Source organism: Oryza glaberrima, chromosome 1 (genome assembly GCF_000147395.1).
Source record: "Oryza glaberrima chromosome 1, OglaRS2, whole genome shotgun sequence".
In the NCBI taxonomy this organism is placed as follows: Eukaryota; Viridiplantae; Streptophyta; class Magnoliopsida; order Poales; family Poaceae; genus Oryza; species Oryza glaberrima.
This window is the reverse complement of record NC_068326.1, coordinates 11,779,354-11,807,328: the sequence shown is the minus strand read 5'-3', so window position 1 is coordinate 11,807,328 and position 27,975 is coordinate 11,779,354. Positions and strand designations below refer to the sequence as shown.

Here is a 27,975-nt window from a genome sequence, read left to right as displayed (position 1 = left end):
ATAAGTAGAAGTACTTGCGATTCATAGCAGCATGACGTACGGGATCCCAAAATCCAGTCACCTTTTCATTTGAATTTTAGTTAGCATGAAAATTCTAGAATAATAATCTAAATTTATTTTGAAGGTTAGAATAATCTAAATTTATTTTGAAAGGCTAGTCAGAATCTAAATTTGAAAATTCATGAGTTTTTAGAGCTCCATGAAATGGACTTCACTGACCAGCTGGTCCACACCAAACCAGACCACAAGCTAAGATGACAAAAAAGGAGTGAAATTTCAAGTGGATAAGAGTTCTTGGATGACGTGGCCGACATTTGGGACACCTTTTCCTTAGGTGGCACTAATGGCTCCTATCCTCCTGTGACCCACTAGTCTGTTTGATCCTACTTGGCCTTTTTTGTTTATGTCCAGTAGTTTTCTCCCAGCCATCCACCTACCACCACGTGTACGCCCCTCCCACGAAGCAAAATTCGTACCAAATAAAAACTCCTGGAAAAAAAAACATTTGGCAAATTTTATCTCTACATTTGACGAAATTGTATTTGTTGCTATCTACACAAAATTTCAGTCTGAAAACGAAAATTACTTTGAGAGAAAAAAAAATGGTAAACCATGTGGCCGGGAGACAAGAAAAGCGACTCGATCGGCACAAAAGGGACACCGAGCGAAAACGAGACCACGTTCCAGACTCAACCCCCATTGGTTACTCCGTCGTCGCCGCGTGCGGAAAATGATTTCGCGTGCCAAATTATGTGGCATGAAAAATACCCTAAAAAAACAATTACATATATTTATTCATATATCCCGACAACGACCCGTCAACCGTTGGGGAAGAGGAGAAGCTGAGGATGGGTTCCTCTCCGTGGCTCACACGGATAACGTCCGACGCGGCTCGGCGCGGGCGGGCGGGAGGCGATAACGCCGGCGGACTTGGATGACAACCGCGGGCCAGTCGCCGTCGGGGAATAGCACAAATGAAATGTTGCCGAGAGAGTTTTTTTTTTTTTCATGCGATCTCCCGAGAAAAAAGAAGAAAAAAAAAAACGTCTTTGCTTTCGTCGTCCGTTCGTGTCCGTTCCGGCGTGCGAAAAAAATCTGGGGATGGCACCGCGGAAACGTCGCCCCGGGCTGGCCGTTTTTGTCGTGGAAAACGTACGCTCTCGCTCGCGGCGACGCGACGGCTCGGCTGCAAATATCCACAGTAGCATGCAGTTCATTCTGCAAATGGGAGTAGCGTGTGTGTGTGTGTGTGTGTGTTTTTTGTGACGCTGCGTCGTTCTGGCTGGGATGAACAAATATCCGAGATTCTTTTGCAATGGTGGCAGTGACTGACTGACTGACTGACTCTGTTAGTTGAAGACGTTGCTGCTAGGGAGAGAGCATTGGAAACCAGGGAAAAGGGGCGTCTGTTTGTTGTGTTTTCGCGGAATTGGTGGTTTGCACATTGTTTTAAAGGTGTCATGGAGTGGGAACATACTTGTATGAGTTATTGATGTGTAGGGGGTGTTTGGCATAACTCGAGATCTAAGAGTTTTTAAACTATGAATACAAATCAATAGATCTGGATCTACAATTATATTGATAACTTTTGAATGAATCATTTAGATGAAATATAAAATTTTAAACCACTATAATTTAATATACAAACTTCAAATCCAATGCGAATTTAAGATGGAGAGTTATGCCAAATAAGACCCTAGTATGTGTCTTTACGATGATATTTTCCAAATTTCTCTTTTTTTTTTAAAAAAAAAATCTGCTGTTCACGAAAGAAAAGGTAACACCATATTGCTCTCAACCAGTGATATCTAGGGGGGTAAAGGATAAAGATGTGAGATAAGATGGACTGCAAAACTACGAAGGTAAAAAAAAGAAGATGACGAACGTGCTTTAGGAAGTTCTTTTTTTTTTTTTCTTGCAGCTGCTTTACTAGCATATTCTTTGCAAGTTTATATTAAGGCCAAGCGTATCAAGTATTATAATGGAGTGAAGCAGCAAGGCAGGACTTCAAAATTTTGCTTTATAATGTTGACATGATTGTGACTAACTACAACTAGAACTTTATCAGCAATTGTACGTCCAGGCTGAAGGAAGAGGTAGGCGAATTTGTCTTGCCGGTGGTGGAGATGTCAAATAATGAAAATCACAATGCATTTTCTCCTGCAAGATGCTCCTTCACAACATCAACATCCATTGCTTTTGCCTCATGGTTAAAAGTTCGACAAGACAAACTCCATGCAGTACTATGATAATGTTTCAAGATGTTAGCTGTACACTACAATCTATCCCAAGTAGAACGTTTTCCAGTTCAGCTGCTATACAGTGTCACCAGTGACAAGGCTAAACAAATACAAAGAACATCAAGAACTTGTAGGTTGAGTAGTGTGCCTATCTTGACCCTCAATCTTTTGTCACAGTGAATCAAACAATACCAAGGATATCAGGGGACACAAAGATGTATAGGGTCAATAAGCAACTAGGCAAAGTAAACAAAAGCAGAATGCATCATCTGATTCATAAATTGCACACCACTGTATGTGACATTAGGGCGCCTCTATTTAGACACCGAATGCTGACTGAATTGTTGACCTGACACCAGATGATAGGAGCGTAGTTCTAGTCCAATCTGCAACGTTTTTCTTGGCATCTGAAAAATAACCATAATAAACTCAGAGCCATAGTTAAAAGTTCAAGCAGAGTGCAATGTCTTATATGCCAGGCACAGATGTCAACATGCTTGGGCAGCCTAGAAGCTGACTTAAACAATGGGAAAGCTACAAGTGATATCTGAAGCTGACAGAATGAATGTATTTCCTGGCATACAATGTACTTCCCCATGGAATTATCCAGTTAAAGACATCCAGAGCTATGAAAACACAAGTACGTAAACAGAGAAGAACCATCTAAAACTGATCAGAATAGGTACACAAAACAATGATGGCTTCAGGATAAAGGCAACTGGTCTAGATTCTAGAACACATATTCCAGGCTGAACATGGTCTGTTTACTAAATGAACTGTACTTTCAAACAAGATATTGATGTTGAAGGTTCTATTTTCTCAGCTAAGACAATGTTAAAAGGACATGAACGCACAGCATTCTGTTGCTAAGTTTACCATTTTGTAAGCAAAGATATAGAAATTCGTGCAATTCACTTCCAATGCATACCTGTTCTGTTTCTAACTGGCTATTTTAAGACACCAAAAAAAAAAAAAATCCTCTAACAGAATTGCATCTTACATGCCATGTAGACTTTTCTAACGAGAAACACGGAATTCTCTTCAAGAGAAGTCTCTCACCTTTGTTGCACTTGGTGAAGCCAACAATGTTTGCTATGCTGAGACTCAAGCAAACTCCAACAACAAGAAGGTAATCAGCATGAAGTCTGATGAGTGAGAATATCCCAAGAACAATCCATGCAGCAGCCTGAAACATGGAAAAAGCATGTTTATTTCAAATAGCCTTCAAAGAATTACAATTACCTTCACAGTTAGTAACCTGTTCTCCTAGAGAATTTTGTTCTGTTCCAAATTATTTTCTAATTTGAACATCATTACAGTAACAAGAAAATGAAAACATGAGCAACTCTACAATAAAAGGAGCATTTTTTTTTTACAAAACATGGATATAATTGCTTGACAATACGTCGTCAAACATGAACCTGTGTTAAAAAAAACACGGATATAATTTTTGTAAACATGTTCCTTTTTCAATAAAAAAAACATGAGCCTATATTGGGCTTGTTTGGCACAACTCTAGCTCCAGCAGAGGTGGAGCGTGGAGCTGGAACTTGGCCAAACTGTTTCAGCCCCACCTAAAATGGGAGTGGGTCTGAGTGGAGCTCTCTTACAAAATGAACTAGAGAGGTGGAGCTGGGTTTAGGTAGCTCCACAACTCCACTCTAGACCCAACTCCTGGAGCTAAGTTTAGGAGTTAGAGCTCTACCAAACAGACCCATTGTTTGACAATACCTCATCAACAATTATGTAGTGTTCACATGATGTATTCTGTATTTGCTTTCTCACAGTTTGCCATTATGGGAGCTTTAATTGACGTGAACTTTCAGTTTTGTGAGTGTAAAACTGTAGATACCTTTATATGTAACACTATTGTAGACTACAATTTTTTACAAAAGCAAATCAGTGAATCACAGTCCAGATTAGTGTGTTGGGTCAACTAGCAGGATATTTATCAATTGAAGAGATTTCTAGCCATCCACCATCCCTATCATGTAACTCCAGCAGAACAAATCCTTAATTTCCTAGTGTTTCATCCAGCTTCAATGCTGGGTAGCTGAGGAACACGTCAGATCCCTCCCAGATGTAATCCTCTGCAGAAGCTTCCTGCCCTGCAACAAGGATGCCACATGCGCTGCAGGGCCACATGGAGCTGACCAAAGACTTTACGCTTGCCTTGCTCCGGTCGATGCTTCTACCGGCCTACGCAGTCTGTCCTCTGCTCTCGTCAATGCGTTTACTTTCTATTTTGCTTTTCTCAAGCGTCACTTGGTTTATCAGTGAATCCATGAATGATTTAGTCTTCCTATCCTGCAGGAAGCCAGCTGCAATATCTGGTGCAGCAGCCATGGGAAGAAGGGAATTGGGGAATGTGAGTTTGCTCGAGATGGATATGGCTAAGGGCAGGGAGCCAGGGATTGATGACTACATGCTGTGATTGAATGCGTTTACTTAAGGATCTAATCTGGCTGCAAGGGGATATGTGTCCTTACTCATGTCTATTTGAATGTTTCACATGGGAAAAAAGCAAAATCATGATGGCAACGGACAAAGTGATGAAGAACTTAAGGGTGGACCACCATATTCAGTGACATGAAACCAAATTTTCCTAGATTTTAATCATAAATGCAACAGAACTAGCAAAGTATATACTATAGAGTATTTCCAAGAAAAAAAATCAATAATACTATAGAGTACTGGTTTTATAACCAATATTTTTTGCATTTACATCTAAACGGTCAGACATAAGAGTATCAATAGGTTGACTTTTACAGATCATACTACGACTTGCATTTTGGGTTGAAGGGAGAATATGACAAGTTCTAATTCTAAGTTTACAAAGGAGAAAAAATAGCTATCCTCAGATCAACAAAATTGTGCATAAATTACATCAAAATATCAAATCAATAATTAACTATATGTGTAGATGCACACCATGACAAAAAAGGCCGTACAAACAACACACATGTGCAAAAATGATGCACCCAGGGGCGGCGCAAGGCTAGGTGGAAGCTTTACATACTGACACCATGCCTACCAGAGGCACTTCAGATACTTTCAGCATATAGGCTCAACAATTCTAAGGTGAAGTCAATCTCGACTCTGTATAAAGATTTGATACAGACTTCTATGGTTTATCATACTTTAATAGGTATGCTACTGATTGTCATCTAATTGCAGTTGTGCATTTGACAAGACTGCAGGCATTCCCTTCTGTTGTATTTATGTTTTATTTTCATTTTCCATTTCCCAATGTGTTCATATATAAACTGAATGAAATTGTATATATTCATATACGGATACTAGAAACTAAAAACGCTGAATCATAGTGGAGAATATCACTTACAGTCAAGTACAGAGTCCACCAGAACAGCCATGAGTCCTTCTTGTTCATCCTAGCAAGAGACTGCAGCAAAACGGATACACTAATTTAGGGATAAGCAATTGCACCAAAATGTCACAAGTATACTGAGAGACGAACGCAAACCTCTCCATCAAGGCACTCAAACTTCCACACGCTATTGCCCTCATCATCGATCTCATTCCACCAGCGCAGCCCAACCAATATCCTCCCACTGACGTTCTTGACCACCCAGAAGTCAAGTGCTGCCAGGAGCACGGTGATGACAAAGATAATAACAAAGTTGTTCACGAACAGCGCGGACAGTATGTAGAACGCCAATGCCCCTGCCTTCACATACAAACAGTCCAATCAACTTAGTAATTGCTAGCTACAGTGTTTATGTAAACAATTACAAAGAACATTGAAGAAAAACAGGCGAGTGAGTACCTTGAAGAGGACATGGAAGAAGCATGTCTTTGGATTTGCATAATTCTCGCCGACCATCTGCAGCAACAGAAACATATATCATCACTATCATGCCACTCCTAAATCTCAATTTAAGCAGCAGAGGAATTGAGAAGAAATAGTTATTAGTGCAGTCAAGAAACCCTAACCAAATTGCATCCACTTGTCCTAGAAACCAAACTGTAACGGCCGACCCAGATCTCACAAGAACAATTTATTGACTTTTTTCTTACACAACTAAAACTAGCCAAGCTCTTACACAACATATACTAATCTGGGCTGGTCCAATCAGAAAAACCGAAAGATCTGGAGCAAGTAGCACAACTCCAATCCAATCCCCAAGCAAACCAACTCCTTGAGGTTAAAAATAGAGGAATCAAGAACCTTCCGGCCAGGCGGGGCAAGGGAAGGGAAGGGAGCGGAGGGAGCTATCACCTGGTGTTGATCCATCGGGCTTTGCTTCCTCGCCCACTCCGCTTGAGTTCTTCCGCTGCTATGCTACTGCTTCGCGGGATCCCTTCCTCGGTTACTCCCTTGGAGATCGAAGAGGACGGGGGGTCAAATGCAAATATGTCGTCTAGAAGAGGGGCGGATCGCAAATTCTGCGTAGAGAATGGGTAGATATCGCGAGGCTGGCTGGCCCAACAAAGTTGGCCCAAACTGGTCTCGTCTAGGCCCATATAAGTATAGGAAAAAGTACACCGAAGGTCCCTTAACTTGTCATCGAGTTACAAAATCATCCTTGAACCGCAAAACCGGATACAACCCATCCCCCAACTTACAAAACCAGTGCAAATTAGGACCCTCGGTGGTTTTCACTCCGGTTTTATTCGACGTGGCAACTGACTCAGCATGGGACCCATGTGGGCCCCACACTCAGGGTGACCACGTCATCATTTCATCCTCTTCTTCTCTCCTTCCTTCTCTCTCTCAGTTTTCTCCTCGGTGGGGGAGGTGGGACAGGGCAGCGACGGCGCCTCGGTGGGGCAAGGTGGGACAGGGTGGCCAGCGACAGCAGGCGACGGAGGAGAAGCGGTGCGCAGGTGGCGTGGGAGCACCTGGGCGGCCGGCGACAAGCAGCGGGGTGGAGGCAGGCGCTGTGGCGGCGAGCGATGGAGAAAGAGTAGTGCGCATGCGGCGGGGGAGCACCTGGGCGGCCGTCGACGGGCGGCGGGGTGGAGGCACGCGCTGTGGCGCCAGACGACGGAGGAAGAGCTGTGTGCAGGCGGTGGGGGAGCACCTGGGCGGCCGGCGATGGGCAGCATGGTGGAGGCAGGCACTGTGGTGGCCTTCGCCCTCCACCGCGCCACGGCCGCAGTCTGTCGTGAAGCCCAGATTGGAGTGCACCGCTAGGGAGGGTTTGGTTGGGGAGGACCCGCCGTGGCCGCCGTTTGATCTCAACCTCGCTGTCGTGCTCGTCGGGTTCGCGTTCGAGGCCTACAGCAGCCCACCTGTGAGCCCACACGAGGCGGCGGCAGCGACGGGCGACGAGGCGGCAGCGGCGATAACGAGGGAGCAGGAGGGCCTCCCCCCACGCTGCCACAACCGCCACTGCTGACGGCGCGAGTGCCAGATCCCGCAGCCCGCGGCGGCGGTCCATGGTGGCGAGACGGATCGAGGACGCCGTGTGCCAATCGTGCTTGTAGCCGCGGTGTGCCGGTCCCTCGCCACCGTGTGCTGGTCCCGCACCCGTCGGCGGCGGCAGAGGCGGTGGCGTGGAGGGAAGCCCTCCTGCTCGTCATCGACGCCGCGTCGTCGCCTCGATGCCACCTTGTCTCCCGTCGCCGCTGCCGCCGCTAGACTCCCGCCTCCCCCACCCGCTGGCTGCACTACTGAGACCTGAGAGAAAAGAAAAGGAGAGAGGAAGAGAGGTGGAGTGGAAGAAGAGGCTGACATGTAGGACCCACATGGGTCCCACGCTGAATCAGCTGCCACATAGGATAAAACCGGAGTCAAAACCGTCGAGGGATCTAGTTTGCACTGGTTTTGTAAGTTGGGGGAGTTGTTTCCGGTTTTGCAATTCGAGAACGATTTTGTAACTCGATGACAAGTTGAGGGACCGAAACTTTTTCCTATAAGTATATTGCCTAAGGAGGCTTTGGGTTGCTGCAAGTCCGAGATCAAGTGGATTGTTCTTTGATGGGCTATCGACATGTAAAGTATTAATGGGCTCACTATGCGTATTATTTACCAACGCAAGCCGCTTATCTAATACTCTCACGGGGAAAAAGTACACCGAAGGTCGAGTTACAAAATCGTCCTTCAACCATAAAACCGGATATGATGTGTCCCTCAACTTACAAAACCATGCAAACTAGGTCCCTCGACGGTTTTGACTCTGGTTTTATCCTATGTGGCAGCTAACTCAGCGTGGGACCCACGTGAGCCCCACGTGTCAGCCTCTTCTTCTCTCCCCTCACCACCTCTCTTCCTCTCTCCTCTCTTCTCCAATATCCACGGGCGGCGGCAGGAGAGCAGCTGCACGGGCGGCGGCCGGTGGGTGTAGGCGGCGTGGGGAGCAACTGCACGGGCGGAAGCCGGCGGCCGGCGGGTGCAGGCGGCGTGGGGAGCAACTGCATAAGTATTTAAAACTTATCCACAAATGTCAACACCTGACAATCAGCTAAGGCAGCATGCTGCAAATCAAGTTGTCCTAGAGCATTTGGTTCATAATGTGCAACCAGGTCAAACGGTAGTACCTCACGTTGTTCCAGAACACTTGGTGCGCAATATACAACCGAATTTTTAGAATTGGGCAATTTGAATTATCAGTATCAGCCTCCATCGCCACAAGTTCAATATCAGCAAGGAGGACCAGCTCAACCCCGGTTTGTTCCACAATACAATCAATTTGAGCCCGTGCCACAACAAGTACAAGGAGCGCCTCAACAACGACCATGGGCCAATATGATCGCAGATGTAATGAGAGAACAGTTCGGGCTTAAGCCGAAAGATCTGGAAATTTGTATCAGCATCCTTACCCCGAGTGGTTTGAGAGAGTTCCTTTGCCTAACCGATTCAAGGTTCCAGACTTTTCAAAGTTCTCAAGGCAAGATAGCGTTTCAACCTATGAACACGTTAGCCGGTTTTTAGCTCAGTGTAACGAAGCATCGGCTGTGGATGCCTTAAGGGTTAGGTTGTTTCCATTGTCTTTGTTTGGATCGGCTTTCACTTGGTTTTCTTCTTTGCCATGTGGATCAATCAACAGTTGGGCCGATTTGGAGAAGCATTTTCACAGCTATTTCTATAGTGGGATTCATGAGATGAAACTGTCCGATTTAACAGCGATTAAGCAAAGGCATGATGAGCCTGTGCATGAGTACATTTAGAGGTTCAGAGAGATGAGTAGCAACAGCTTGAGTTTAACTGATGCCCAGTTAGCCGATTTGGCTTTTCAGGGTATGATAGCTCCGATCAGGGAGAAGTTCTCGTCTCAAGACTTTGATAGTTTGTCACATCTTGCACAGAAGGTAACCTTGCATGAACAGAGATTCGCAGAAGCCAGGAAGAACTTTAAAAAGGTTAATCATGTCTGTCCTTACATATATGGATCGGATGATGATGATGATGATGACTCCAAAATAGCGGCAGCCGTATGGGTTAGAAGCAAGAAAGTTATACCATGCCAATGGGTAAAAGAGTTCTGGAAAAGAGGAGAGGTATGACTTTGATATTACCAAGGCTGATAAGATTTTTGATTTGCTACTTCGAGAGAAACAAATTCAACTTCTTGTTGGTCATACAATCCCATCGGCTGAAGAATTGGGCAAGAGAAGGTATTGCAAGTGGCATAATTCTAGGTCTCATTCTACCAATGATTGCAAGGTCTTCAGGCAGCAAATCCAGGCAGCTATTGAGGGAGGAAAAATCAAATTTGATGATTCTAAGAGGCCGATGAAGGTTGATGGTAATCCTTTTCCTGTCAATATGGTGTATACAGCTGGCCAAACAGCCGATGGGGGTCGTGTAAGAGGTTTTCAGGTGAATTCGGCTAAAATTATCAATAAGTATCAGAAGAAGTGTGACAAACAGCAGGAGAGGCATTATGAAGAAGATGATGGCGGTTTTGATCCTCATTGGGGCTGTGAGTTCTTTAGATTTTGCTGGAATGAAGGTATGAGGCTGCCATCTATTGAGGACTGTCCTGGGTGCAATAATGTTGCAGGAAGTTCAAGCCGATCGTATAATAGAAGCAATCGGCTAAGGCAAGCAAGAGTTCCTGTTCATCAAAGATTGGTGTCACGACCGGAATTAACCCAATGGGCATTCCATTCGTGCGTGTATTATTCCTTGTCCCAGGAGGCAAGGTATACCAAAAGTTGATACAATTCAGAGTTTTACAAGCGGAAGCGTAAATAGATAATTTATTACATGGGCGGCGAAGGCCCAGCACACACGAAGATAAACGGAAAACAGCGGAAGACTAGGGCGACGACCACAGGCACTTGACGGTAGGCACAAGCTAGACACCAAAGCCTTCATCTTCCAGGAACTCCTCTTCTAGGTTGGGGAAAAATTAAGCAAGATTGAGTACAACCACAGTGCTCAGCAAGACACACCCACGGATGTAGAATAAATGCAAAGGAGTACAAGGGAGTTATAATAAAGGGGTTAGGGTTCGCAGTAAACAGCATTTAAAAGACTTTTAGTTGCTCAGGGCCATTTTGTAAACACGATCCTAGAGCTACACAATATTATTAATCAAGGCCGTGAACCCGCACGAACCTGCCTTAACCCAAGGCCTACGATGATTTAGACCGAACTGGCAACCAGACCCAGCTCCCAGCTCGTCCCAAGCCAACCCAGGCCAATCATTCCACATTTTAGTTGTTAAGCAGGTTTTAAGAATTTAAAACACTAACTTGGGTACATTGCTAGTCTTGCCCATAACCGAGGGCACGGCTATTCGAATAGATTATACTCTGATCAGAGGTGTACATGTTTACCCACAAGACACGTCTTCCTCACGTGTAACCACGCGCCACATACCACCACGGCATACGGACAGAAGACGTGACATAGTTCCCAACCCATCCTAGCCATAGACAAGAGTACCAACCCAACCCTGGCTACGGTCGGGATTCCCGAGACAGGTAACCAAGGTTGAGCCCCTAGCAGCAGGACACCGGCCCTGTGCCATGACATCTCGACTACCGGGCCGCAGCTTGTGTAGCCTTCATTTGTCCTAGAGATGTCCATCGAGCCCCGACTTCATCCATCTCCATCCGTGTACCTTTGTTTATGACCAGACTGAGCCACAAACTAAGCCTTACCCACTAGACATGTGGAAGTACGGTAATGCTTTGCAATAGAGGCCCGAAGACCGGTCCTTATGGTGGCCGAGGTGCTACTATCAAACCCATGCACCTCGAGCCCAGCCTAAAACCATTTTGAGGGTTTTGAATAGAGGGGGAGGTGTGTGTCCATTTCCACATAGTCCAACCATTCCATAATGTCCAAATGATATGAGCATTCCTAAAGTCTAAGGTTATAAAACCACCTAATGTTGCCTAATTAATCAGCGAAGCATCTACCTAAATTCATACTAGTGGAACCATGAATAGAGTACCCACTAGTTGGGGTTTTATTTGCCTAGGGTAAGCAAGGTGATAATAACAATAGCAATGATAATAAGGTCATAACAAAGGTAAATAGGCATGGCTAAATAAAACAGTGATAACGTGGGAATTTAAATAAAGCGATAATGCAGTAATTTAAACCAAAATAATTTTATAAACTGGGATTCAATATGTTCAAGGATGATGTAACTTGCCTTGCTCGCTTTCCCAAACGTTGGCTTCGACCTCCACGTAGAGCGGATCTTCCGAAGCTGCAGCATCTACACGACCAACGGGAAGAAAAAGACTTTTACTCTAATAAACTCCATATAAAAAGCAGGAACAAAGCACAAAAATGGGTTCTTGACTTCTTAAGGAAAAATTAGAGACTTGAACGGTCCAATTCCGAGTTCAAAGGACCAAGTTATGGCCATTTGAAGTTTATGTGCTCTTTAAGTGAATATTTGCGAATTTCTTCATTTAAATTTTAATTAAAAAAGGGGTTATTGCGTCAGTCGAGGGGAGGGGGCGTGCGGGCCGAGTCCACGGGAGTGGCGGGCCCCACGCGGCAGCCCCTCGGTCCACGGTGGACCGGGTGCACCCATGGGCTCACCAACCGGCACTGTGGGCCCCACGCGTCAGCCGCACCCGGAGGCACGGGCGGCTGATGGTCGGGCCCCACGCAGCGGCCACACGGCGCGCCCGGAGGCGGCCACGTCGAATGCGCCTGGCCTATTTCGAATCCAAAATCACTTAGCTCAGAGGTTAGAGCATCGCATTTGTAATGCGAGGGTCATCGGTTCAAATCCGCCGGCGCCCGCGCCCCTATGGTTGCCGGCGGCGGCCATAGGCACGGCGGAGCGGCGGCCAAGAGAGGGGAAGGGAAGGGGGAAAGAGACGGCGGTCCACGGCTCACCCCGGGTTGACGGCGGCAACGGAGGAGGCGGCCGGAGTGGAGGAAGGCGGTGGCGCGGCTCGAGTTGACGGGGACGGCGGCGTTTCGGCGGTCGGCGAAATCGGCGAGGCAGTGGACGGGGTCGGCGGCGGTGCAGCGAAGCTGGAGGAGACGACGCCGAGGCGGGGGACGGTCCCAGCGAGCGGGTAGGCCTGGCCGGAGGTCGACGGCGACGACGGAGAGAGAGGACGACAGCGCGAGCTCGATTCCGGCGGGGAGAAAGGGCGGCGGGTGGCGGAAACGGACGAGGGAGGTGTGGGGAGGGTTTATATAGGGTTGGGAGTGAGAGAGGGCGGTCGGCGGGGAAGGAAACCGGAGCGGGAGATCCGGCCGCCATTAATGGCGCCGGCGGGATTAGGGGGTTGGTTTCCAACCGAAATAAAGAAAGAGAGAGAGAGGGGAAAATGGGGGGAAAGGGAGAGGGAATCGGGGGGAATATTTCCCCCATTCAATTTTGAATGGGAGCGGCGGAGCGCGGTGGATTTGGCGGCGGTGGCGGCGCTAGGCGTGGGCGGAGGGAGCGGCGCATGTGGCGGTAGAAAGGGGATGACGGGTGGGCCTCACCCGTCAGCGGCACGTGCGCGGGGAGAGGCCGAGTGGGCCGCGGGGAGAGGAGAGAGAGGGAAGGAGGATTTTTAGGGTTTTTCTTTTTATAAAACCTTTTTAACTTTGTTTATTTCTTGATAATTATTATTTGTGCTCTGAAAATTCCACTAAAATTTATTTACACATTTTAGGCTTTGAGGAAATATACAAAAATCCTCCAAGCCTTATTTGAATTTTAACTATGCACATTTTAATTTTTGGAGGCTTTCACTAGGATTTTAATTATTCTAGGCATAATTTAAAGGGTATATTTTAAGGTCGTTTTGGGACGTGACAAACCTACCCCCGTTAAACGGAATCTCGACCCCGAGATTCCGAAGAACTGGCGAAGAGATCAGGATGGGCTGCCTTCAGCTCGTCTTCACGCTCCCAAGTAGCTTCTTCCTCGGCGTGGTTGCTCCATTGGACCATGCAAAAACGGATTACCCGATTCCTGGTCCTGCGCTCCATTGTGTCCATAATCTTCACTGGCTTCTCCATGTAGGTCAAGTCTTCGCGAACTTCAATCTGCTCTGAATCGGTCTGCTCGGACGGCACTCGAAGACATTTCTTGAGCTGTGACACGTGGAACACATCGTGCACATTGCCCAAGGATGCGGGCAACTCCAACTGGTAAGAAACTTCTCCGCGTCGAGCGATGATGCGGAAAGGCCCCACAAACCTAGGTGCGAGCTTCCCTTTTGTCTGAAACCTATGTATGCACCGTAATGGCGTGACCCGAAGATACACAAAATCGTCCACTGCGAATTCCAGATTACAGCGTCGGTTGTCTGCATAACTCTTCTGCCGAGACTGTGCCACCTTTAGGTTATCCCGAATGGTTCTGACTTTAGCTTCAGCTTCTCTCAGGATATCAGTCCCGAACACTTGGCTTTCCCCAACTTGGTCCCACAACAGTGGAGTCCGGCATTTGCGTCCATACAACGCTTCATAAGGTGCCATTTGTATGCTGGCTTGGTAGCTGTTATTGTAGGAGAACTCGGCATAGGGGAGACTCTTATTCCAGGTCTTCCCAAAATCTAGAACACAGGTGCGGAGCATGTCTTCTAGGACCTGATTCAGACGCTCGGTCTGTCCATCTATCTGTGGGTGACAAGCGGTGCTGAAATTCAATCGGGTACCCAACTCTTCTTGGAGCTTCTTCCAGAAGTGAGAGGTGACTTGGCTTCCCCTATCAGATACAATTTTCTTAGGAACGCCATGGAAACTCACGATCCTAGCGAAGTAAAGTTCAGCTAATTTGTTCCCTCCATAGGTGGTCTTCACAGGAATGAACTGTCACGACCGGAAATAACCCAACGGGCGTTCCTTACGTGCGTGTGTTATTCCTTGTCCCAGGAGGCAAGGTACACCAAAAGTTGATACAATTCAGAGTTTAACAAGCGGAAGCGTAAATAGTTAATTGTTACATGGGCAGCGACGGCCCAGCACACTCAAAGACAACGAAAAACAGCGGAAGACTAAGGCGACGACCACAGGCGCTTGACGGCAGGCACGAGCTAGACACCAAAGCCTTCATCATCCAGGGGCTCCTCTTCTGGGTTTGGGAAAAATTGAGCAAGACTGAGTACAACCACCGTACTCAACAAGACACACCCACAAGTGCAGCATAAATGCAAAGGAGTACAATGGAGTTATAATATAGGGGTTAGGTTTTGCAATAAACAGCATTTAAAAGACCCTTAGTTGCTCAAAGCTATTTTGTAAACACGATTCTAGAGCTGTACAATATTATTAACCAAGGCCGTGAACCCACACGAACCTGCCTTAACCCAAGGCCTACGATGATTCAGACCGAACTGGCAACCCGACCCTGGGTCCCAGCTCGTCCCAAGCCAACCCAGGCCAACCATTCCACATTTTAGTTGTTAAGCAGGTTTTAAGAATTAAAACACTAACTTGGGTACATTGCTCGGCTTGCCCATAACCGAGGGCGCGGCTATTCGAATAGATTATACTCTGATCAGAGGTGTACATCTTTACCCACAAGACACATCTTCCTCATGCGTAACCACGTGCCACATACCACCACGGTATACGGACGGAAGACGTGACATAGTTTCCAACCCATCCTAGCCATAGACAAGAGTACCGACCCAACCCCACCTATGGCCGGAACCCCCGGGACAGGTAGGCAGGACTGAGCCCCTAGCAGCAGGACACCGGTCCTGTGCCATGGCATCTCGACTACCGGGCCGCAGCTCGTGTAGCCTTCATTTGCCCTAGAGATGTCCATCGACCCCCGACTTCGTCCATCTCCATCCGTGTACTTTTGTTTATAGCCAGACTGAGCCACAAACTAAGCCTTACCCATTAGACATGTGGAAGTACGGTAGTGCTTTGCAACAGAGGCCCGAAGACCGGTCCTTATATGGCCGAGGTGCTACCATCAAAACCATGCACCCCGAGCCCAGCCTAAAACCATTTTGAGGGTTTTGAATAGAGGGAGAGGTGTGAATCCAATTCCACAATAATCCAACCATTCCATGGTGTCCAAGTGATATGAATATTCCCAAAGTCTAGAGTTATAAAACCACCTAATGTTGCCTAATTAATCAGCGAAGCATCTACCTAAATTCATACTAGTGGAGCCATGAATAGAGTGCCCACTAGCTGGGGTTTTGTTTATTCTAGGGTGAACAAGGTAATAATAACAATAACCACAATAATAAGGTCATAACAAAGGTAAATAGGCATGGCTAAATAAAACAGTGATAACGCGGGAATTTAAATAAAGCGATAATGCAATAATTTAAATCAAAATAATTTTATAAACTAGGATCCAATATGTTCAAAGAATGATGTGACTTGCCTTGCTCGCTTTCCCAAACGTCGGCTTCAACCTCCACGAAGAGCGGATCTTCCGAAGCTGCAGCGTCTACACGACCAACGGAAAATAAAAGGGCTTTTACTCTAATAAACTCCATATAACCAGCAGGAACAAAGCACAAAAATGGGTTCTTGACTTCTTAAGGAAAAATTAGAGACTTGAACGGTCCAATTCCGAGTTCAAATGGCCAAGTTATGGCCATTTGAAGTTTATATGCTCTTTAAATGAATATTTACGAATTTCTTCGTTTAAATTTTAATTTAAAAATATATTTATTGCGTCAGCCGGGGGAGAGGGCGCGCGGACCGGGTCCACGGGAGTGGGACCCACGCGGCAGCCTCACGGTCCTCGGTGGACCGGGTGCACCCGGCTCACACCGGCCGGCGCCGTGGGCCCCACGCGTCAGCCGCACCCGAGGGCGCGGGCGGCTGACGGCCGGGCCCCACGCGGCAGCCGCTAGGCGCGCCCGGAGGCGGCCACGTCGGCGCGGCCGGCGGGAGGCAGCGCCCGCGCCCCGATGGTCGCCGCCGGCGACCACTGGCACGGCGGAGCAGCGGCCGAGAGAGGGGAGGGAAGGGGGAAAGGAGGCGGCGGTCCACGGCTCACCCCGGGTCGACGGCGACGACGGAAACGGCAACCGGAGCGGAGGAAGGCGGCGGCGCGGCTCGGGTCGACGGGGTCGGCGACGCTCCGGCGGTCGGCGACCGAAACGGAGAGGTGGACGAGGTCGGCGAGGTTGCGGCGAAGCCGAAGGAGGCGGCCCCGAGGTGGGAGGTGGTCCGGGGCGACGACGGCGGCGGACCGGAGCTCGGCGGCGACGGCGGAGAGAGAGAGCGACGGCGCGAGCTCGATTTCGGCGAGGAGAGAGGGCGGTGAGTGGCGGAAACGGTGGTGGGGAGCTCGGGGAGGGTTTATATAGGGTTGGGAGTGAGAGAGGGCGGCCGGAGGAGGGGGAAATGGGCGCGGAAGACCCGGCCGCCATTAATGGCGCCGGCGAGGTTAGGGGAGGAGTTTCCAAACGAATCCGAGGGAGAGAGGGAGGGAAAAATGGGGGGAAAGAGGGAGGGGATCCCGGGGAATAATTCCCCCCTCTTTATTGCGCGCGGGGACGGCGGGATGCGGCGGAATCGGCGGCGGCGGCGGCGCTTGGCGCGGGCGGGGCGGCGGGAGCGGCGGGAGGAAGGGGATGACGGGTGGGCCCCACCCGTCAGCGAGGGTGGCGGGCGGGCCCGCCCGTCAGCGACACGCGCGCGGGGAGGAGGCCGAGTGGGCCGCGGGGAGGAGGAGAGAGGGGGAGGGAGATGGGCCGAATCCGGCCCATTAGAGAGAAGGAGGGATTTTAGGGTTTTTCTTTTTATAAAATCATTTTAACTTTGTTTATTTCTTAATAATTATTATTTGTGCTCTGAAAATTCCACTAAAATTTATTTACACATTTTAGGCTTTTAGGAAATATACAAAAATCCTCCAAGCCCTATTTGACTTTTAACTTTGCACATTTTAATTTTTGAAGGCTTTCACAAGCATTTTAATTATTCTAGGCATAATTTAGAGGATGTATTTTAGGGTCGATTTGGGACGCGACATGAACCGAGCCACCTTGGTTAGTCGATCCACGACTACCCATATAGAATCATATCCGCCTTGGGTTTTTGGAAGTCCGGTGATGAAATCCATCACAATTTCATCCCATTTCCATTCTGGTACTTGTAGAGGTTGGAGGAGTCTGGCCAGTCGTTGGTGCTCTGCTTTGACACGCTGACACACATCACAAAGGACCACGAACTCGGCGATTTCCCGCTTCATACTAACCCACCAATATTTCTCTTTCAAGTCTAAGTACATCTTCGTACTGCCAGGGTGGATGGAATAAGGACTTTCATGAGCTTCCTGAAGTATCAACTGTTTAAGTTCTTTGTCGTCCGGAACGCATATACGATTTCCGTTCCATAAGGTTCCGTGTTCATTTTCTGTGAAGCCAGCGGCTTTACCTTGTTTCATATTCTTGAGGATCCCATGCATATCCGGATCATTCTTCTGAGCCTCGCGTATTTGATCAAGCAAGGTAGGCTTGGCTTCCAGTGTAGCCAAGAATCCATGGCTAACGATACTTAGGTTCAGGGCTTCCAACTGTTGATTAAGTTCCGGTGGAATGCCATGGACGCAAAGAGTACTGCAATGGCCTTTTCGACTCAGCGCGTCGGCGACCACGTTGGCCTTACCAGGGTGATAGTGGATTCCCACATCATAGTCTTTGATGAGCTCTAACCATCTTCTCTGCCGAAGATTCAGATCCGACTGGGTGAACATGTATTTCAAACTCTTATGATCGGTGTATATTTCGCAGCGATTTCCAATGAGATAATGCCGCCAGATTTTCAGAGCATGGACCACATCGGCCAACTCCAAATCATGGGTAGGATAGTTGCCTTCATGGGGTCGTAGCTGGCGTGAAGTATAAGCTACCACATGACCTTCTTGCATTAATACACACCCCAATCCTTGGCGCGAAGCGTCACAGTACACCAGGAAATCCTTGCGAGTATCCGGTAAGATTAACACTGGCGAGGAAACCAACTTTTCTTTGAGAGTTTGAAATGCTTTCTCACACTGCGGACTCCACACAAATTTTTCTTCCTTCTTCAGCAACTGCGTCATGGGCCTAGCAATTTTGGAGAAATTCTCGATGAATCTCCGATAGTACCCTGCCAAACCCAAGAAGCTGCGGACCTGGGTGACTGTCTTGGGTTGCTTCCAATCAGTGACGGCGGTCACTGTTTCAGGATCCACAGCAACTCCTTTAGCAGATATCACATGCCCTAAGAACTTGACTTCGGACAACCAGAATTCACACTTGCTGAGCTTGGCATACAACTGATGTTCCCGGAGCTTTCCCAACACCAAACGGAGATGCTGCTGATGGTCTTCCTCTGACCGTGAGTACACCAGTATGTCGTCAATAAAGACCACAACGAACTTATCCAGGTATTCCATGAACACTTTGTTCATTAAATTCATGAAGAAGGCAGGAGCGTTGGTCAGATCGAATGACATCACCGTGAATTCATACAGCCCGTACCACGTGGTGAATGCGGTCTTCAGGATATCTTCTTCACGGATATGCAACTGGTGATATTCGGAACGAAGATCAATCTTGGAAAAGACAGTGGCACCTTTAAGCTGATCGAACAGATCATCGATCCGGGGAAGAGGGTACTTGTTTTTGATAGTGACCTCATTGAGAGCTCTGTAGTCAACTCACATCCTCTTTGTCTTGTCTTTCTTTTCTACAAAAATCACGGGAGCACCCCAGGGGGAAGTGCTCAGCCATATATACCCCTTCTCTTTCAACTCTTCCAACTGCTTCTTGACTTCGGCCAATTCATTTGCTGCCATACGGTAGGGTCGCTTGTATAGGGGAGTGGTTCCTGGAGCAAGATTTATCCTGAACTCAATCTCCCGCTTGGACGGCATACCGGGTAGCTCTTCCGGAAACACATCACCGAACTCACTGACAATGGGTATTTCTGGCAGTCCTAGCTGATGAAGTACTGAACTGCCGACGGAAGTTGGGGGTGCAAAGAAAACAACCGGTTGATCCGGCTTTCGGTACATAGTGACAGTACGCCTTGCGCAATCCACTACTCCTTGGAATTGGGTCAACCAATTCATCCCGAGAATCACATCCAAGTCCTTGGTGTCAAGAAGGATCAGATCCGAGGGGAAAGGAATTCCTTGGATCTCTATAGGTATGGCCGGGCTATAATACTTTGCTGTCATAACCCCTCCAGGGGTGGTGATGAGCAGAGGGTTCCTAAGCCTTTCTACCCCCAGCTGATTTCTCCCCACGAATTGCACAGATATAAATGAGTGGGAAGCTCCAGAGTCAAACAAAATGGTAGCAGGGACGGAATGAATGAAGAACGTACCAACGATGACGTCTGGAGTTGTCAGCACATCCTCTGCAGTAACGTGGTTCACACGACCCCGAGCGGCATCCTTACCACCATTGTTGGGGCGGGGAGGCGCTTGGCCTTGCTGGCGCCTCGGCTTCGGGCATTTATCCGCAAAGTGCCCGTGCTCGAAGCAGTTGAAGCACAGACGCTGTTGACCTTGAACATCCCTGCGACCTTGACCAGGCTGCACGGCCGGTGCAGGAGGGCGGGGTGCACGGTTCCCTTGCTGATTCTGTTGCTGCTGCGGCTGTGGGACGCGTACCACGAATTGAGGTCGTGGCGCGGGGCGAGGTTGCTGCTGCTGCTGCAGTGAGGAGGATCCCCCTGGATAGGGATTGGTGTAGCGGATCCTTTGGTTAGCCCCCTGTTGATTACGAAAATTCGCCAAGCGACGTTTGTGTGACTCCAGTTCCTTGTGCTTGGCTTCCAGGCGGATGCTCTTGTCCACCAGGCGTTGGAAATCAGGGTAATCCCCGGAGACCAGACGCACAGAAAGTTCAGGGTCCATTCCTGCCAGAAACTTCTCCTGCTTTTCTTCATCTTCACGAACATCCTCCGGGGCGTACCGGGCCAAGTTATTGAACTCATGCAAATACTCCATAACAGAGCGGTTGCCTTGCTTCAACTCCCAAAATTCCCTCTTCTTAAGGGCCATGACTCCAGCGGGCACATGGGTCCTCTGGAAAGCGGCGGTGAAGCGGGCCCAGGTGATAGGCTGTCCTTCTGGCTACGTAGCCTGGAAGTGGTCCCACCATAGTGATGCGGGCCCCTGCAGCTGATGGGTTGCGAAGATAACTTTCTCCTCATCATTGCACTGGACGGTGTCCAACTTTTTCCCAACGGCATGCAACCAGTCCAAGGCATCAACGGGGTTATTGGAGCTAGAGAAGGTAGGCGGGCAGATGCGGAGGAACTCGGCAAGCTTGGAGTGCTGCGGGGGTGGTGGTGGTGGTGGAGCATTGTGTTGCGGCGGATTCTGGATGTGGTGGAGGAAAGCAGCCATCATGTTGGCCTGCTGGGCGAGGATTTGGGTGAGGATGGGGTTGGTGTCAGGTGGCGGTGGTGGTGGCGGAGGGGGAGGTGGAGGTGGGCTGCCATGGTTGTTGTGGTTACTGCCTTCGGGGTGACTGCCCTCACCAGTAGCAGCGCTTCTCCTGGTTGTCACCATTTGAAGATCCCACACAGAACCAGCAAACAGAGAGAGATGACGATTAAAACTAACCACCCACGACTACCATAATTCTTGAATTTATTTCTGCTATTAAATTGGTTCATTAAGGTTCAAGCTGCTTATGCAAATAAAATAAAGACAGGCTCCGACACAGTTATACCACACACCGGTATAACCATGCCCCACACGACTCTTGCAAGAAAACAAATGAAAAGAACACACGCGCGGGCCTACTAGCTGCTCGTCTACTTCTGCGACGGGCCGGGGCGGAAGGTGAGCAACAGCACATCCTTCATGCTACCAACGCCAGAGGCTCCCTCCTCCTGAGGAACCAAGGGCGCGGGCTCGGCGCAAGGAGTCTCCACGAAGCAAGTCCATGCCAAGGACTGACGAACAAGCTCAGGCCTGGAGGTACTCTTGCGGGCGGTGATCTTTTGGCTGCGGCAAACGCGGCGGCGCTTGGGGCGGCAAATCTCCCCCTGAGCAATCTTGAGCTGACACAGCTGCGCCTCCACGGCGTCCAAGTCCTTCTTCAGCTGCAAATTCTCCTGATGCAGCTCCAGGATCTTCATGTTGTTCTCGACCAACCCACGGCGCATCATATGATGGAAGTCAATGCGGGCCGTGTCGTACGCCTCCACCATGCACGCCAGGTGCATGATGGTAGCGTCATCCTCCGAGCTAGCATCCCTGAAGGTGGCGTAGTCGCGTGCTCCTCCACGACGAGGGTGGTAGCGGTAGGGCGAGTGCTGCAACTCGTCCGGATAGCGCTGGTGAAGAGTGCCGATGGCGAGGAGCGCGGCGTTCTGGCAAGCGGCGGGGAAAGAGTCTCCACCCATGGTGATTGCCAACGAAGTCCTCTCGGGAGATCCGGTGAGGATCACCGTAGTGACCTCCCAAGCGGCGCAGGGCTCTGCATCGTCACCATCCTGCTCCGGAAGCTTCTTGCCCTGGTAGTCCACTCCATGAGGATATCCTAGGACAATGCACATGCCCTGTAGCTCCAAAGCAAAGCCAGTCAGATCCAGACCACGACGGTTGAGGTTGTCGGCCATCTATAAACGAAGGCAAAAGAAAAATTTTAAAGATCAGCTTTTGATGATAAATGAAGCAGCAAGACAGGGAGAGACTAAAGGATTTTCACAAATAAGAGAAGATTTTTATTTCAAAATACTGCTAAGGCTTGGGATCTAAGGCTCGTCCTAGGGTCAAGGAGGCTCTGATACCAACTTGTAACGACCGGAATTAACCCAACGGGCATTCCATTCGTGCGTGTATTATTCCTTGTCCCAAGAGGCAAGGTACACCAAAAGTTGATACAATTCAGAGTTTTACAAGCGGAAGCATAAATAGATAATTTATTACATGGGCGGCGAAGGCCCACCACACACGAAGATAAACGGAAAACAGCGGAAGACTAGGGCGATGACCATAGGCACTTGACGGCAGGCACAAGCTAGACACCAAAGCCTTCATCTTCCAGGAACTCCTCTTCTAGGTTGGGGAAAAATTGCGCAAGATTGAGTACAACCACAGTACTCAGCAAGACACACCCACGGATGCAGAATAAATGCAAAGGAGTACAAGGGAGTTATAATAAAGGGGTTAGGGTTCGCAGTAAACAGCATTTAAAAGACTTTTAGTTGCTCAGGGCCATTTTGTAAACACAATCCTAGAGCTACACAATATTATTAATCAAGGCCATGAACCCGCATGAACCTGCCTTAACCCAAGGCCTACGATGATTTAGACCGAACTGGCAACCAGACCCAGCTCCCAGCTCGTCCCAAGCCAACCCAGGCCAACCATTCCACATTTTAGTTGTTAAGTAGGTTTTAAGAATTTAAAACACTAACTTGGGTACATTGCTAGGCTTGCCCATAACCGAGGGCCCATATTCGAATAGGTTATACTCTGATCAGAGGTGTACATCTTTACCCACAAGACACGTCTTCCTCACGTGTAACCACGCACCACATACCACCACGGCATACGGATAGAAGACGTGACATAGTTTCCAACGCATCCTAACTATAGACAAGAGTACCGACCCAACCCTGGCTACAGCCGGGATTCCCGAGACAGGTAACCAAGGTTGAGCCCCTAGCAGCAGGAGACTGGCCTTGTGCCATGACATCTCGACTACCGGGCCGCAGCTCGTGTAGCCTTCATTTGACCTTGAGATGTCCATCGAGCCCTGACTTCGTCCATCTCCATCCGTGTACCTTTGTTTATGACCAGATTGAGCCACAAACTAAGCCTTACCCACTAGACATATGGAAGTACGGTAATGCTTTGCAATAGAGGCCCGAAGACCGGTCCTTATGGTGGCCGAGGTGTTACTATCAAAACCATGCACCTCGAGCCCAGCCTAAAACCATTTTGATGGTTTTGAATAGAAGGGGAGGTGTGTGTCCATTTCCACATAGTCCAACCATTCCATAATGTCCAAATGATATGAGCATTCCTAAAGTCTAAGGTCATAAAACCACCTAATGTTGTCTAATTAATCAGCGAAGCATCTACCTAAATTCATACTAGTGGAACCATGAATAGAGTACCCACTAGTTGGGGTTTTATTTGCCTAGGGTAAGCAAGGTGATAATAACAATAGCAATGATAATAAGGTCATAACAAAGGTAAATAGGCATGGCTAAATAAAACAGTGATAACGCGGGAATTTAAATAAAGCGATAATGCAGTAATTTAAACCAAAATAATTTTATAAACTAGGATTCAATATATTCAAGGATGATGTGACTTGCCTTGCTCGCTTTCCCAAACGTTGGCTTCCACCTCCACGTAGAGCGGATCTTCCGAAGCTGCAGCTTCTACACGACCAATGGGAAGAAAGCAGGAACAAAGCACAAAAATTGGTTCTTGACTTCTTAAGGAAATATTAGAGACTTGAATGGTCCAATTCCGAGTTCAAAGGACCAAGTTATGCCCATTTGAAGTTTATGTGCACTTTAAGTGAATATTTGCGAATTTCTTCATTTAAATTTTAATTAAAAAAACGGTTTATTGCGTCAGCCGAGGGGAGGGGGCGCGCGGGCCGGGTCCACGGGAGTAGCGGGCCCCACGCGGCAGCCCCTTGGTCCACGGTGGACCGGGTGCACCCATGGGCTCACTAACCGGCACCGTGGGCCCCACGCGTCAGTCGCACCTGGAGGCACGGGCGGCTGACGGTCGGGCCCCACGCGGCGGCCACACGGCGCGCCCGGAGGCAGCCACGTCGGCGCGGCCGGCGGGAGGCGGCGCCCGCGCCCCTATGGTCGCCAGCGGCGGCCATAGGCACGGTGGAGCGGCGGCCAAGAGAGGGGAAGGGAAGGGGGAAAGAGGCGGCGGTCCACGGCTCACCCCGGGTCGATGGCGGCGACGGAGGAGGCGGCCGGAGTGGAGGAAGGCGGTGGCGCGGCTCGGGTTGACGGGGACGGCGGCGTTCCGGCGGTCGGCGAGCTCGGCGAGGCGGTGGATGGGGTCGGCGCGGTGCAGCGAAGCCGGAGGAGACGACGCCGAGGCGGGGGATGGTCCCGGCGAGCGGGTAGGCCCGGCCGGAGGACAACGGCGACGGCGGAGAGAGAGGACAATGGCGCGAGCTCGATTCCGGCGGGGAGAAAGGGCGGCGAGTGGCGGAAACGGACGAGGGAGGTACGGGGAGGGTTTATATAGGGTTAGGAGTGAGAGAGGGCGGCCGGCGGGGAAGGAAATTGGCGCGGGAGATCCGGCCGCCATTAATGGCGCGGGCGGGATTAGGGGGGGTTTCCAACCGAAATAAAGAGAGAGAGAGAGAGGGGAAAATGGGGGAAAGGGAGAGGGAATCGGGGGGAATATTTCCCCCCATTCAATTTTGAACGGGAGCGGCGGAGCGCGGCGGATTTGGTGGCGGCGGCGGCGCTAGGCGCGGGCGGAGGGAGTGGCGCATGCGGCGGGAGGAAGGGGATGACGGGTGGGCCCCACCCGTCAGCGGCGTGCGCGCGGGGAGAGGCCGAGTGGGCCGCGGGGAGAGGAGAGAGAGGGAAGGAGGATTTTTAGGGTTTTTCTTTTTATAAAACCTTTTTAACTTTGTTTATTTCTTGATAATTATTATTTGTGCTCTGAAAATTCCACTAAAATTTATTTACACATTTTAGGCTTTGAGGAAATATACAAAAATCCTCCAAGCCTTATTTGACTTTTAACTTTGCACATTTTAATTTTTGGAGGCTTTCACTAGGATTTTAATTATTCTAGGCATAATTTAAAGGGTATATTCTAAGGTCGTTTTGGGACGTGACAATTGGGCTCGATGAACCATGATTGTGACCAAGAAGACAATAAAGACGGGAAGACTCAATAGTGTCCTTCTGGTATTTTTACAAAGAATCAGAAGAAGGGTTCAAAGTTTGAGGAACAGGGAGCGCTTTCAGGATGTTGAGTAAGAAATCAATCATCGGCTAAAGAAGACGAAGCCGAAGCAGGAGTGGCGTGTTAAGAATCAAGTTCCTGCAGCCGATGAAGCCGCAGCCGATGAAGCAAAGAGATTGGCTAAAGGAAAAAGTGTTGTGACTGCATCGGTTAACATGGTTTTCACGTTGCCTGCTGAATTTGGGATCAAGCAAGCCGATGTCGATGAAGTTGAAGAAGAATCGGCTAAGTTGATTTTATCACCAGAACAAGCAGTCTTCGAGAAGCCGGAAGGGACAGAGAATCAGCATCTTAAACCATTGTATATAAATGGCTATGTCAATGGGAAGCCGATGTGTCACGACCGGAAATAACCCAACGGGCGTTCCTTACGTGCGTGTATTATTCCTTGTCCCAGGAGGCAAGGTACACCAAAAGTTGATACAATTCAGAGTTTAACAAGCGGAAGCGTAAACAATTAATTTATTACACGGGCGGCGAAGGCCCAGCACACAGAGACAAAAGAAAAACAGCGGAAGACTAGGGCAACGACCACAGGCGCTTGACGGCAGGCACGAGCTAGACACCAAAGCCTTCATCTTCCAGGAACTCCTCTTCTGGGTTTGGTAAAAATTGAGCAAGACTGAGCACAACCACCGTACTTAACAAGACACACCCACAAGTGCAGAATAAATGCAAGGGAGTACAAGGGGGTTATAATATTAGGGGGTTACGGTTTACAGTAAACAGCATTAAAAGACACATAGTTGCTCAAAGCTATTTTGTAAACACGATCCTAGAGCTATAGAATATTATTAATCAAGGCCGTGAACCCACACGAACCTGCCTTAACCTAAGGCCTACGATGATTCAGACCGAACTGACAACCCGACCCTGGGTCCCAGCTCGTCCCAAGCCAACCCAGGCCAACCATTCCACATTTTAGTTGTTAAGCAGGTTTTAAGAATTAAAACACTAACTTGGGTACATTGCTCGGCTTGCCCATAACCGAGGGCGCGGCTATTCGAATAGGTTATACTCTGATCAGAGGTGTACATCTTTACCCACAAGACACATCTTCCTCACGTGTAACCACGTGCCACATACCACCACGGTATACGGACGGAAGACGTGACATAGTTTCCAACCCATCCTAGCCATAGACAAGAGTACCGACCCAACCCCACCTACGGCCGGAACCTCCGGGACAGGTAGGCAGGACTGAGCCCCTAGCAGCAGGACACCAGCCCTGTGCCATGACATGTCGACTACCGGGCCGCAGCTCGTGTAGCCTTCATTTGTCCTAGAGATGTCCATCGACCCCTAACTTCGTCCATCTCCATCCGTGTACTTTTGTTTATAACCAGACCGAGCCACAAACTAAGCCTTACCCACTAGACATGTGGAAGTACGGTAGTGCTTTGCAACAGAGGCCCGAAGACCAGTCCTTATATGGCCGAGGTGCTACTATCAAAACCATGCACTTCGAGCCCAGCCTAAAACCATTTTGAGGATTTTGAATAGAGGGGGAGGTGTGAATCCAATTCCACAATAATCTAACCATTCCATAGTGTCCAGGTGATATGAATATTCCCAAAGTCTAGAGTTGTAAAACCACCTAATGTTGCCTAATTAACCAGCGAAGCATCTACCTAAATTCATACTAGTGGTACCATGAGTAGAGTGTCCACTAGTTGGGGTTTTGTTTATTCTAGGGTGAACAAGGTAATAATAACAATAACAATAATAATAAGGTCATAACAAAGGTAAATAGGCATGGCTAAATAAAACAGTGATAACGTGGGAATTTAAATAAAGCGATAATGCAATAATTTAAACCAAAATAATTTTATAAAATGGGATTCAATATGTTCAAGGATGATGTGACTTGCCTTGCTCGCTTTCCCAAACGTCGGCTTCAACCTCCACGAAGAGCGGATCTTCCGAAGCTGCAGCGTCTACACGACCAACGGAAAAGAAAAGGCTTTTACTCTAATAAACTCCATATAACAAGCAGGAACAAAGCACAAAAATGGGTTCTTGACTTCTTAAGAAAACATTAGAGACTTGAACGGTCCAATTCCGAGTTCAAATGGGCAAGTTATGGCCATTTGAAGTTTATATGCTCTTTAAATGAATATTTGCAAATTTCTTCATTTAAATTTTAATTTAAAAAGGGTTTATTGCGTCAGCCGAGGGGGAGGGGGCGCGCGGACCGGGTCCATGGGAGTGGGGCCCACGCAGCAGCCTCACGGTCCACGGTGGACCGGGTGCACCCGGGCTCACAGCGGCCGGCGCCGTGGGCCCCACGCGTCAGCCGCACCCGAAGGCGCGGGTGGCTGACGACTGGGCCCCACGCGGCAGCCACTCGGCGCGCCCGAGGGTGGCCATGCCGGCACGGTCGGCGGGAGGTGGCGCGCCCGCGCCCCTATGGTCGCCGGCGGCGGCCATAGGCACGGCAGAGCGGC

At 48.9% G+C, this 27,975-nt stretch overlaps 1 protein-coding gene across 2 annotated transcripts; it reads right to left on the bottom strand.

Annotated features, from left to right (window-relative positions):
* Window positions 1–2,174: 2,174 nt before the first annotated feature.
* Window positions 2,175–6,625, bottom strand: LOC127761091 (Golgi apparatus membrane protein-like protein ECHIDNA). Of its 2 annotated transcripts, XM_052285318.1 has the most exons (6): window positions 6,481–6,625; window positions 6,028–6,084; window positions 5,725–5,928; window positions 5,584–5,643; window positions 3,300–3,426; window positions 2,175–2,647 (listed from the first exon to the last, which is right to left on the bottom strand). In XM_052285318.1, the coding sequence occupies exons 1-6, from the start codon at window positions 6,493–6,495 to the stop codon at window positions 2,559–2,561; spliced, it is 552 nt and encodes a 183-aa protein (XP_052141278.1). In that variant the 5' UTR covers window positions 6,496–6,625; the 3' UTR covers window positions 2,175–2,558. The 2 variants fall into 2 exon arrangements, with proteins under 2 accessions (XP_052141278.1, XP_052141271.1); XM_052285311.1 differs by lacking the exon at window positions 6,481–6,625 and having other exon boundaries at window positions 6,028–6,102.
* Window positions 6,626–27,975: the final 21,350 nt, after the last annotated feature.

What these genes read in the sequence shown, in the direction of transcription:
- LOC127761091 (XM_052285311.1), bottom strand. Translation starts at nt 6,102, where the DNA reads ATGTTTCTGTTGCTGCAGATGGTCGGCGAGAATTATGCAAATCCAAAG. An exon ending in TCTTCCATGTCCTCTTCAAG is followed by an intron (nt 5,929 to 6,027) that starts GTACTCACTCGC and finishes TTGTATGTGAAG; the next exon opens with GCAGGGGCATTGGCGTTCTA. An exon ending in TTGAGTGCCTTGATGGAGAG is followed by an intron (nt 5,644 to 5,724) that starts GTTTGCGTTCGT and finishes GTTTTGCTGCAG; the next exon opens with TCTCTTGCTAGGATGAACAA.